Below are 12,580 nucleotides of genomic sequence, written 5' to 3'. Positions count from 1 at the left end.
AACTTGTCAATGTCCCTCTGAAGTCACTCAGCATCATCCTCTCAATTCACTCTTCTCCCTAGCTTCGTACCATCCACAAATTTAGAGATTTTTAGAATCCGTACAGTGTGGAAACAGGCCGTTCGGCCCAACAAGGCGAAAGTGAGGACTGCAAATTCTGGAGATCAGAGTCAAGAATAGAGTGGTGCTGGAAAAGCACAGCATGTCAGGCAGCATCCGAAGAACAGGAAAATCAACATTTCAGACAGGAACCCTTCATCAGGAATGAGGCTGGGAACCTCCAGGGTAGAGAGGTAAATGGAGGAGGGTGGGGCTGGGAAGAAGGTAGCTAAGAGTGCAATAAGTGGATGGAGGTAGGGATAAAATTGATAGGTCGGAGAGGGGGGTGGAGCGGAAACGTGGGAAAGAAGATTGGCAGGTAGGACAGGTCATGTGGAAGGTTGGAACTGGGGTAAGGTGCGGAGAGGGGGAATGAGGAAATTGGTGAAGTCCACATTGATGCCCTGGGGTTGAAGTGTTCCAAGGCAGAAGGTAAGGTGTCCTGCCTCCAGATGTTGGTCACCTGTTCTCCTGCACACATTGTAGGAATTTGTCTCCTTCCATGCACATCTTTTCCCAGTCTTCTCTAGGGAATTAAAATCACCAACTGTCAATTCTACTTGTCCTCAGACTTCCATAGTGTGCCTAAAAATGCTCTCACTTAATTCCTCCTCACTATTTGGAGGACTACTTGGTATAGAGATGCTGGTGTTGGACTGGGGTGAACAAAGTCAGAAGTCACACAACACCAGCTTATGGTCCAACTAAAGGTTATTTAAAATCATAAGCTTGCGGATGATAGTCCCTTCATCAGGTGAAGTGAGAGAGAAGCAAACAGACACAAAATTTATAGGCAGAGAGATCAAGGACAGTAAGATTTTTAAAAATCAGACAAATGGTGTGAGTGGAGTGCTGAATAATAATATCTTTGGGTAAGCGTTGTCCAAAGATGGCCTTTGTGATACACAACAACCGAGAATTGCTAAGCAGAAACTGATAGCGACATTCCGTATCCATGAAGACAGCGTCAATCATGATCTTGGATTAATGTCACACTACATGTGACCCTCGCACACTGTTTTGTGTCTGTAAAATCATTCTTACTGTTCTGTTTTGACACCATCAGTTTAATAAATTATGATCTCTCTACCTTAATTAGTTAGCACAGTTTTGGATTATTGATTACTTTGGTGAGACCCTTGGCATGTGACTCTTATACCTATCATGTTATTCCAGCCTTTTGTTTTTGTCTCCTTATTTTCAATTTTTTTTGTAATTATCTCTCTGCCTCATTTAATCGGATTATAGGTTATCCCTTCACTTGTGATTGAGTTGCTGACATGATCACCTGCAGAGTTTTATTATGCCTCCTCCATTGCCACAATAAATCAAACCACAGATTGGAGGAGCAACGCCTCATCTTCTGTCTGGGTCGCCTGCAGCCCAGAGTGCTCAACATTGACTTCTCCAATTTCAAATGACCTCCCTTCCTATCCCCGGTTCCCTTCCCAGCCCCTCCCCCCTCCTTTCCATTCCTCTCATGGACCCTTCCTTTTAGCCACCAACCAGATTCGTTCCTCCCATCAACCAACCAGGTCGTACCCTCTACCCGTCTTCACTTATCCCCACTTCACCACCTGGACCTGCCACCTCCTTTATCTGAAATTCCCCCTACAGTTCTGAAGAAGGGTTACACCTGAAACATTGACTTTTCCCCCTCCTGATGCTGCCTGGCTTGCTGTGTTCTTCCAGCCTCCTGCTTGTCTACCTTGGATTCCAGCAGCTGCAGTTTTTGTTTGTCTCTAACCAAGTTTGTACCATTGCAAAGTCTCTTCAAAAGATCCCCACTTTGAAGAGATTCTCTGCCTCCCTCAAATGTGCACTCAGTGAGCCTTTTCTCACCACCACAGTGCCGTGACATCTTCAGCCCTCCAACTCTTTGACCCCATGATGAAATATACTCGGTACTGCAGCCACATGGCTTTGCTCTGCCACTGTCTTTGCAACTATCTCATTCCTCAAGGCCTACAGATACATTTTAAACCCTCCAGATTTGAACCCACCTTTGAGGCTCCATACTTGCATTACCTCCAATGCCTCTACAAACGATTCTCTCTCCAGATGCTCTACTCTCCCCCCTCTGCAATGCAAAGGCATCTCCATTCCCTCTCCTCATCCCACCCCAGCTCAAGGCCTCCATTTCCCAAACGTGTGGAGGACCCTTACTATTCTACATCCAACGCAGAATGAATCAACCAGCTCAACAAACAGTTTTTTGGTTTCATATCTGATATAAACAATTGAAAGATTGCAAAATTTTGCTCCACTCACCTCTAGTAGGAGAACTCGCTCACTGTTTGAAATCTGCACCTTAGATCCGGCTGCCTCCACACTGCTACCACCGCCATTGCCCACATGGAGACTCCATTCAGCACTGGGCCTCTCCAGTCCAAATCTACTTCTAGGTCAGACACTGCTTCCAGTTTGGTACCCGGGCCGTAGCAACCAACTATTGGGAAACCCAAGTACTCACCCACAATGTCTATCTCTGCTCCGGAAGTCTCCTGTAACACTGCCCTGGATTCTGCAGGCAAAAACACTTAGGTCAGCCTCAGCTTTCCTCCAGCTTCTGCTTCCACTTCTGGCTCTGCTCATTCTGAAACCAAGACTAGGACTCCAATCCCCTGGGTCCTACTGTCTATCTGCAGCCAATCAACACACCTGCTCTCCCTCCTCACTCATCCACCACCACAATGCACCAGCTCTCCCTTCTCACCCATCCATGCCCACAATGCACCTTACCCCTCTGCGTCTCCCTGTTCACCTCATCCCCCTGCACCCCTTCCCACTCCCCTCCCAATCTCCTTTCTCTCCCACATCCACTCCTCCACTTCCCCACACCCCAACCACACCACATCGAATCTTCACACACCACATGCCATCAGCCTCCTCAGGACCCCCTCCCCCCACCCACCCCCCCCACCAAAAACCGCAACCCACAACCTTGCCACATATTCACTATCCCCCAACCCCCAACCTTGAACTCTGTGATGCTGAACAGTCCAATCTCAGTAAAGGGTGCATGTTTGTGCCCCTCCTCCCCCACCTCAACAAATTCTCGCCACAGCTCGGAGCTCTTCTTCTGCTGTCTCTGCATCAGTGCTGCCTTATTTGACAAAACCTCCCAACATCCCTCCAAGGACCCCTTCTCCCACCTCCGACCTTCCTCATCCACCTGATCAACCAGCGTCGAATCATACCTGTCCTAGGACTCTTCATTGCAGACTGCCGATGTGACATTGGCCACCTCAATTTCTCCACCATTCCCCCCACCCACTCTAACCTCACTGTCTCCGCACCAACCCCCGGTCCAACACCCCCCAATCGACTTCGCCCACAACTTCCTCCCTGCCCTCAAATTCACTTGGTCCATCTTGGACACCTCCCTCCCCTTTCTTGACCTCTCCACTTCCACCTCCGGAATCAGTCTGTAGTTGGACATTTACTATAAACCCGCAGACTCTCACAGCTACCTGGACAACACCTCCTCCCACCCAGTATTCTATAAGGACTCCATCCCATTCTGCACATTCCTCTGCCGCATCTGCTCTGACAAGGAGACATTACACTTCCAAGCATCCCAGATGTCCACCTATTTTGAACAACATGCTTTTCCCCCCTCTGCCATCCAGATAGCCCTCCATTACACCGCCTCCATTTCCCGTTCCACTGCTCTGTCTGCCTCCCCAACCAAAACGCAATAAAGATGGAATACCCCTTGTCCTTACCCACCACCCCACTAATCTCCACATCCAACGCATCAACCTTAAGCACTTGCACCAACTCCAGCTAGACCCCACCACCATCAAGAATATTTTCCCCTCTCCACCTCTCTCCACCTTCTGCAAGGACTGTTTCCTTCATTTGCACCTCTCACCACCCCCTCCCCAAAACCCCCAGGTATCACCCTGAAAAAGATGTAAAACCCACCAGCACACCATCCCCCTCACCTCCATCTAGGGCCCCAAACTGTCTTTCCAGGAGAAAAAGAGGTTCACCTGCCTCTTCTCCACATTAGTTTACTGCATCCTGTGCTCCCCATGTGGTCTTCCCTACGTTGGGGAGACCGGACCTCCCAGTCACCGCCCATTTTAATTCCCCTTCCCACTTCTTTTCTGACATGACCATCCTTGGCCTTCTCCATTGCCACAACCAATCAAACTGCAAATTAGAGCAAGAACACTTCATCTTTCGCCTGGGCAGTCTACAGCACGGAGGAATCAGCATTGAGTTCTCCACTTTCAAATAACCTCCCTTCCCATTCCCGACTCCATTCCCAGCCCCTCCCCCTCCCTTCCATTCCTCTCATTGACCCTTCCTTCTAGCCACCAACCTGATTCATTCCTCCCATCGACCAATCAGGTCATACCCTCCCCCTGTCTTCACCTCTCCCTAGTTACCCTTTTGTCCTTAATGTATTTGTAAAAAACATTTGGATTTTCCTTAATTCTATTTGCCAAAGTTATCTCATGTCTCCTTTTTGCCCTCCTGATTTCTCTCTTAAAGTATACTCCTACAGCCTTTATACTCTTCTGATCCTGACCCCCCACCACCTCCTTTATGTGCAGCTCCCCCTCCCCCATCTCCAGTCCTGAAGAAGGGTTACACCCAAAATGTTGACGACTTCAACTCGTGATGCTGCCTGGCTTGCTGTGTTCTTCCCATCTCCTGTTTGTCTACCTTGGATTCCAACATCTGCAGTTTTTTTGTCTCCATCTGAAACTTATTATTCGACACTCCATTCACACCATAAGTACGATTTTTTGATCTTACTGTCCTTGATCTCTCTGCCTGTAAGTTCTGTATCTGTGTGCTTCTCTCTCACCTCACCCGACGAAGGGGCAGCACTCCAAAAGCTTGTGGCTTCAAATAAACCAGGTATTATGTGACTTCTGAATTTGGTGGTCTCTAATAAATATCCTCTCATGATCTCGTTGTTCCCTTTAAAATAAATTGTGGAAGCCTGTGTATAAATTTCGAACATGTACTGATTGTCGAAACAGAAATTCAGAAGGCCTTCCTTAAGTGATTTATTTTTGTCTTTATAGGGGGCAAGGGGCTTCTAGACGTACAACCACATTGGGTTTCTGCTCTTGCATGGCCCGAAGAAGGTCCAATAGCCAGCTGGGCTGGTGACACTTTAGAAGTTCTTCTTGTAGGACGAATGGATGGATCTCTTGGACTCATCGAGGTAGTGGATTCATCTACTATGCACCGACTTGAACTTGAGCACTGCTACAGAAAAGATGGTAAGTTATGCCTTAATTACGGGCAGGGCAGATGTTAGCAGGTAAAGGGACAGCTGGAAAATGAGAAGCCTTCACAAATGAGATAACGAGGGTCCACGGACAGTATAGGGTGAAAGGAAAGGCTGGTAGGTGTAGGGAATGCTGGATGACTAAAGAAATTGAGGGTTTGGTTAAGAAAAAGAAGGAAGCATATGACAGGTATAGACAAGATGGATCGAGTGAATCTTTAGAAGAGTATAAAGGCTGTAGGAATATACTTTAAGAAGGAAATCAGGAGAGCAAAAAGGAGACATGAGATAACTTTGGCAAATAGAATTAAGGAGAATCCAAATGGTTTTTACAAATACATTAAAGACAAAAGGGTAACTAGGGAGAGAATAGGGCTCCTCATTGATCAGCAAGGTGGCCTTTGTGTGGAACTGCAAGTATTTTGCATCAGTGTTTACTGTGGAAAAAGACACAGAAGATATAGAATGTAGGGAAATAGATGGTGGCATCTTACATAGGAGGGAGTGCTGGTTGTCTTCAAATACATAAAAGTGGATAAATCCCCGGGCATATCCTAGACCTCTGTGGGAAGCTACGAAAGTGATTGCTAGGCCCCTTGCTGAGATATTTGTATCATCGATAGTCAAAGGTGAGGTGCCAGAATACTGGAGGTTGGCTAAAGTGGTGCCACAGTTTAAGAAGGGTGATAAGGACAAGCCAGGGAACTATAGACCAGTGAGCCTGAAGTCAGTGGTGGGCAAGTTGTTGGAGGGAATCCTGAGGGACAGGATGTGGATAATCGCAAATATTCACCCACCTCACCCCTTGAGTGAATAAACTGCTCTACACCTCAGTCTAAAACGATCTACTCCTTATTCCAACGCTACGTCTCCTGGTTTCACTCTTACTAGATAGGAGAAACATCCCATTCATACGCACTTAGTCACAACATGTAAGCATGATTAAGCATCAATGAGATCAGAGCTCCAATGACCCTGGTTCGATTCCAGCCTCTGGCGACTGTGTGGAGTTTGCACATTCTCCCTGTGTCTGCGTTGGTTTCCTCCAGGTGCTCTGGTTTCTGCCCACAGTCCAAAGATGTGCAGATTAGATGAATTGGCTATGCTAAATTGTCCCTAGTGTTCAGTGATATGTAAGTTATGTGCGTTAGTCAGGGGTAAAATGTCAAGTAATAGAGTAGGGGAATGGGTTTGGGTGAAATACTCTTTGGAGGGTCACTGTGGACTTGTTGGGCCAAATGGTCTGTTTCTACACTGTAGGGATTGTATGATACAATGAAAGGCAAGGTTACAATGATCATGGGATTTCAATATGCAGGTGGATTGGGAAAATCAGGTTGGTAGTGGATCACAAGAAAAGGAATTGGTGGAATGGTCTGGCATTTTGGAGCAGCTTGTTGAGGAGCCCACTGGGAGCAGGCAATACTAGATTTAGTGTTGTGCAGTGGGACAGACTTGATAAGGGAGCTAAAATCAAGGAGCTCTGAGGAGGCAGGGACCATAATATGATAGAATTTACTCTGCAATTCAAGAGGGAGACAGAGGGATCAGATGTAATGGTATTACAGTTAAATAAAGGCAACTACAAGGCATGAGGGAGGAGCTGGGTAGAATTGACTGGGAGAGGGAAGATAGTGAAACAGCAGTGGCAGAAATTTTAGATTAGATTAGACTTACAGTGTGGAAACAGGCCCTTCGGCCCAACAAGTCCACACCGACCCGCCGAAGCGCAACCCACCCATACCCTTACATTTACCCCTTACCTAACACTACGGGCAATTTAGCATGGCCAATTCACCTGACCCGCACATCTTTGTGACTGTGGGAGGAAACCGGAGCACCCGGAGGAAACCCACGCAGACACGGGGAGAACGTGCAAACTCCACACAGTCAGTCGCCTGAGTCGGGAATTGAACCCAGGTCTCTGGTGCTGTGAGGCAGCAGTGCTAACCACTGTGCCACCGTGCCGCCCTAAATTTCTGGGAGTAATTTGAGAACAATTCATTTCGAGTGAAAAGAAAGATATTAAAGGGAGGATGAGGCAACCATGGCTGACCAGGGATGTCAAGGACAGCAAAAAAGTGGAAGAGGAAGCCTATAATGTGGTGAAGGGCAGTGGTAAACCAGAGGATTGGGACGCCTACAAAGACCAGCAGAGGACAATGAAGAAAGAAATAAGGAGAGAGAAGATTTAATTTGAGGGTAAGCTAGCCAGTAATATTAGGAAAGATTACAAGAGTTCCTTTAGATATGTAAAGGGCAGAAGTGGACATTGGTCTGCTGGAAAACAATGCTGGAGAAGCGATTTTGGTGAACAAAGGAATGGCTGAGGAACCAACTACTTTGCATCAGTCTTCAGAGTGGTAGACACGAATATTGTCTCAAACATTCAAGAGAGTCTGGAGCAGAAATGAGTATGGAGCCATCACCAAGGAGAAGGTGCTACAAAAACTGAAAGGTGTGCAAGTGAATAAATCACCTGGACCAGATGTGCTACACCTCAGTGTTCTGAATGAAATAGCTAAAGAAATAGTGGAGGCTTAGGACTCATCTTTGAAGAACCACTGGAGTCAGGGAAGGTTCCAGAGGACTGGAAAATCCACACCCCTCCCCCCCCCCGCCCCTCCTCCAAGTCGCTGATAAAGTTTTAGAGTCCAATGTAAAGGATGAGATTTCTGAATATTTGGAAGTACATGGTAAAAAGGGCAAAGTCAGCATGGTTTTGTCAAGGTGAGGTCACGCCTGATAAATCTGTTAGAATTCTTTGAGGAGGTAACAAGTAGGTTCGACCAAAGAGAGTCAATGGATATTATTTATGTGGACTTCCAGAAAGCTTTTGATAAGGTGCCACACAGGAGGCTGCAGAACAAAATAAGGGCCCAGTGTTAAAGTCAAAGTATTAGAATGGATGTATGGTGGAAGGCAGAGTGGGGATAAAAGGGTCCTTCCCAGGATAGAAGCCGATGACTAGTGGAGTTCCACAAAGATTAGTGATCGGACCACAGCTTTTCACTTTATACATTAATGATCTGGATGATGGAACTGAAGGCATTCTGACTAAGCTTGCAGATGATACAAAAATAGATGTGGAGGCAGGAATGCTGCAGCGAGGTTAAGAGACAGATTAGGAGAGTGGGCAAAGAAGTGGCAGATGAAATGCAGTGTGGGAAAGTGTGAGATCATGCACTTTGGTAGGAAGAATACAGGCATGGACTATTTTCTAAATGGGGAGAAAATTCAGAAATCTGAAGGGCATAGGAACTTGGGAGTCTTAGTCCAGTATCCTCTTAAAGTAAAGGAGCATCCAGAATAAGGTGGGGGAACTTGCAGCATGGGTTGGTACCGAGGAATTTGATGTTGTGGTCATTTCAGAGACATGGTTAGAGCAGGGACAGGAATGGTTGTTGCAGGTTCCAGGATTCAGATGTTCCAGTAAGAACAGAGAAGATGGTAACAGAGGGGGAGGTGCGGCATTGTTCGTCAAGGACAGTATTACAGTTGCAGAAAGGATTAGATTAGACTTACAGTGTGGAAACAGGCCCTTCGGCCCAACAAGTCCACACCGACCCGCCGAAGCGAAGCCCACCCATACCCCTACATTTACCCCTTACCTAACACTACGGGCAATTTAGCATGGCCAATTCACCTGTCTTTGGACTGTGGGAGGAAACCGGAGCACCCGGAGGAAACCCACGCAGACACGGGGAGAACTGCAAACTCCACACAGTCAGTCGCCTGAGGCGGGAATTGAACCCAGGTCCCTGGCGCTGTGGGGTTTCGTCAACTGAGGTAGTATGGGCTAAGGTTGGAAACAGGAAAGGAGAGGGGAGTTTTCTATAGGCCTCCAAATAGTTCCAGAGATGTATTTAGCAAGGGGAGGTCGTGTCTGACAAACCTGTTGGAATTCTTTGAAGAGGTGACAAGTAGGTTAGACCAGGGAAACCCAGTGGATGTGGTCTATCTGGACTTCCAAAAGGCCTTTGATAAGGTGCCACACGGGAGGCTGCTGTACAAGGTGAGGACCCATGGTGCTCGAGGTGAACTACTGGTATGGATTGAGGATTGGCTGTCTGACAGAAGGCAGAGAGTTGGGATAAAAGGTTTTTTTTCGGAATGGCAGCCGGTGACAAGCGGTGTCCCACAGGATTCAGTGTTGGGGCCGCAGCTGTTCACATTATATATTAATGATCTGGATGAAAGGACTGGGGGCATTCTAGCAAAGTTTGCCGATGATACGAAGTTAGGTGGACAGGCAGGTAGTACTGAGGAAGTGGGGAGGCTGCAGAAGGATCTAGACAGTTTGGGAGAGTGGTCCAGGAAATGGCTGATGGAATTCAAAGTGAGCAAATGCGAGGTCTTGCACTTTGGAAAAAAGAATAAAAGCATGGACTACTTTCTAAACGGTGAGAAAATTCGTTAAGCCAAAGTACAAAGGGATCTGGGAGTGCTAGTCGAGGATTCTCTAAAGGTAAACATGCAGGTTGAATCCATGATTAAGAAAGCGAATGCAATGTTGTCATTTATCTCAAGAGGGTTGGTATATAAGATCACTGTTGTGCTACTGAGACTTTATAAAGCTCTGGTTAGGCCCCATTTGGAGTACTGTGTCCAGTTTTGGTCCTCACACCTCAGGAAGGACATACTGGCACTGGAACGTGTTCAGCGGAGATTCACATGGATGATCCCTGGAATGGTTGGTCTAACATACGAGGAATGGCTGAGGATCCTGGGATTGTATTCATTGGAGTTTAGAAGATTAAGGGGAGACTTAATAGAAACTTACAAGATAATACATGGCTTGGAAAGGGTGGACGCTAGGAAACTGTTTCCGTTAGGCAAGGAGACTAGGACCCGTGGACACAGCCTTAGAATTAGAGGGGGTCAATTCAGAACAGAAATGCAGAGACATTTCTTCAACCAGAGAGTGGTGGGCCTGTGGAATTCATTGCCGCAGAGTGCAGTGGAGGCCGGGACGCTAAGTGTCTTCATGGCAGAAATTGATAGATTCTTGATGTCATGAGGAATTTAAGGGCTACAGGGAGAATGCTGGTAAGTGGAGTTGTAATGTCCATCAGCCATGATTGAATGGCAGAGTGGACTCGATGGGCCGAATGGCCTTACTTCCACTCCTGTGTCTTATGGTCTTATGTAGAGGAAAGGATAGCAAAGGTGATTCTCGATAGGAGTGAGAGAGACAGGGTAGTTGTCATGGGGGACTTCAACTTTCCAAATATTGACTGGGAACACTATAGTACGAGTACTATAGATAGGTCAGTTTTTGTCCGGTGTGTGCAAGAGGGCTTCCTGATACAGTGTGTAGACAGGCTATCAAGGGACGAAGGCTTATTAGATTTGGTACTGGGTAATGAGCCCGGCAAGGTGTTAGACTTGGAAGTAAGTAAGCACTTTGGTGATCACAATTCTATTATGTTTACTTTAGTGATAGAAATGGATAGGTGTATACCACTGGGCAAGAGTTACAGCTGGGGGAAAGGCAATTACGGTGCGATTAGGCAAGATTCAGGAAGTATAGGATGGGGAAAGAAACTGCAGGGGATGGGCACATTAGAAATGTGGAGCTTATTCATGGAAAAACTAGGTAAGTATGTACCTGTCAGGCAGGGAGGAAGCTGTCGAGCGTGGGAGCCGTGGTTTACGAAGGAAGTGGAACCTCTGGTCAAGAGGAAGAAAAAGGCTTATGTTGGGATGAGATGTGAAAGCTCAATTAGGGGACTTGAGGGTTACAAGCCAGGAAGGACCTAAAGAAAGAGCTCACAAGAGCCAGGAAGAGACATGAAAAGTTGTTGGTGGATAGGATCAGGTTAAACCCTAAGGCTTTCTAAGGTATTTAAGGAATAAAAGAATGACGAGAGTAAGATTAGGGCCAATCAAGGATAGTATGGGAAGTTATGTGTGGAGTCAGAGGAGATAGGGGAAGCACTAAATGAATATTTTTCGACAGTATTCACTCTAGACAATATTGTCGAGGAGAATACTGAGATACAGGCTACTAGACTAGGTGGGATTGAGGTTCACAAGGAAGAGGTATTAGAAATCCTGCAGAGTGTGAAAATAGATAAGTCCCCTTGGGCCGGATGGGATTTATTCTAGGATCCTCTGGGTCACCAGGGAAGAGATTGCCGAGCCTTTGGCATTGATCTTTAAATCATCATTGTCTACAGGAATAGTGCCAGAAGACTGGAGGATAGCAAATGTGGTTCCCCTGTTCAAGAAGGGGAGGAGAGACAAGTCTGGTAATTATAGACCAGTGAGCCTTACTTCAGTTGTTGGTAAAGTGTTGGAACAAGTTATAAGAGATAAGATTTATAATCATCTAGAAAAGAATAATTTGCTTAGGGATAGTCAGCACGGTTTGTGAAGGGTAGGTCATGCCTCATAAACCTTATTGAGCTCTTTGAGAAGGTGACCAAACAGGTAGATGAGAGTAAACCGGTTGATGTGGTGTATATGGATTTCAGCAAGGCATTGGATAAGTTTCCCCACAGTAGGCTGTTGTACAAAATGCGGAGGAATGGGATTGTGGGAGATATAGCAGTTTGGATCAGTAATTGGCTTGCTGAAAGAAGACAGAGGGTGGTGGTTGATGGGAAATGTTCATCCAGGAATCCAGTTACCAGTGGTGTACCGCAAGGGTTGGTGTTGGGTCCACTGCTGTTCGCCATTTTTATAAACAACCTGATTGAGGGCGTAGAAGGGTGGGTTAGTAAATTTGCATACGACACTAAGGTCGGTGGAGTTGTGGATAGTGACGAAGGATGTTGTAGGTTACAGAGAGACATAGATAAGCTGCAGAGCTGGGCTGAGAAGTGGCAAATGGAGTTTAATGCAAACAAGTGTGCAGTAATTCACTTTGGTCGGAGTAACCGGAATGCAAAGTACTGGGCTAATGGTAAGATTCTTAGTAGTGTAGATGAGCAGAGAGATCTCGGTGTCCATGTACACACATCCTTGAAAGTTGCCACCCAGGTTGACAGGGTTGTTAAGAAGGCATACAGTGTTTTAGCTTTTATTAATAGAGGGATCAAGTTCCGGAACCATGAGGTTATGCTACAGCTGTACAAAACTCTGGTGCGGCCGCACTTGGAGTATTGTGTACAGTCCTGGTCACCACATTAAAAGAAGGATGTGGAAGTTTTGGAAAAGGTGCAGAGGAGATTTACTAGGATGTTGCCTGATATGGAGTGAAGGTCTTATGAGGAAAGG

At 46.5% G+C, this 12,580-nt stretch overlaps 1 protein-coding gene across 1 annotated transcript in view; it reads left to right on the top strand.

The window, feature by feature from the left end:
• Positions 1 to 12,580, top strand: part of herc1 (HECT and RLD domain containing E3 ubiquitin protein ligase family member 1) — a 445,291-nt gene that overhangs the window by 316,775 nt on the left and 115,936 nt on the right. The window contains exon 54 of the mRNA XM_060853924.1: positions 5,148 to 5,348. Coding sequence (XP_060709907.1) covers positions 5,148 to 5,348 — 201 coding nt within the window. The remainder of the gene's footprint in view (positions 1 to 5,147; positions 5,349 to 12,580) is intronic.

This window comes from Hemiscyllium ocellatum, chromosome 42 (genome assembly GCF_020745735.1).
Source record: "Hemiscyllium ocellatum isolate sHemOce1 chromosome 42, sHemOce1.pat.X.cur, whole genome shotgun sequence".
Lineage (NCBI taxonomy): Eukaryota > Metazoa > Chordata > Chondrichthyes > Orectolobiformes > Hemiscylliidae > Hemiscyllium > Hemiscyllium ocellatum.
Note: the sequence above shows the minus strand (reverse complement) of the source record. Positions and strands in the feature narration are given on the sequence as shown.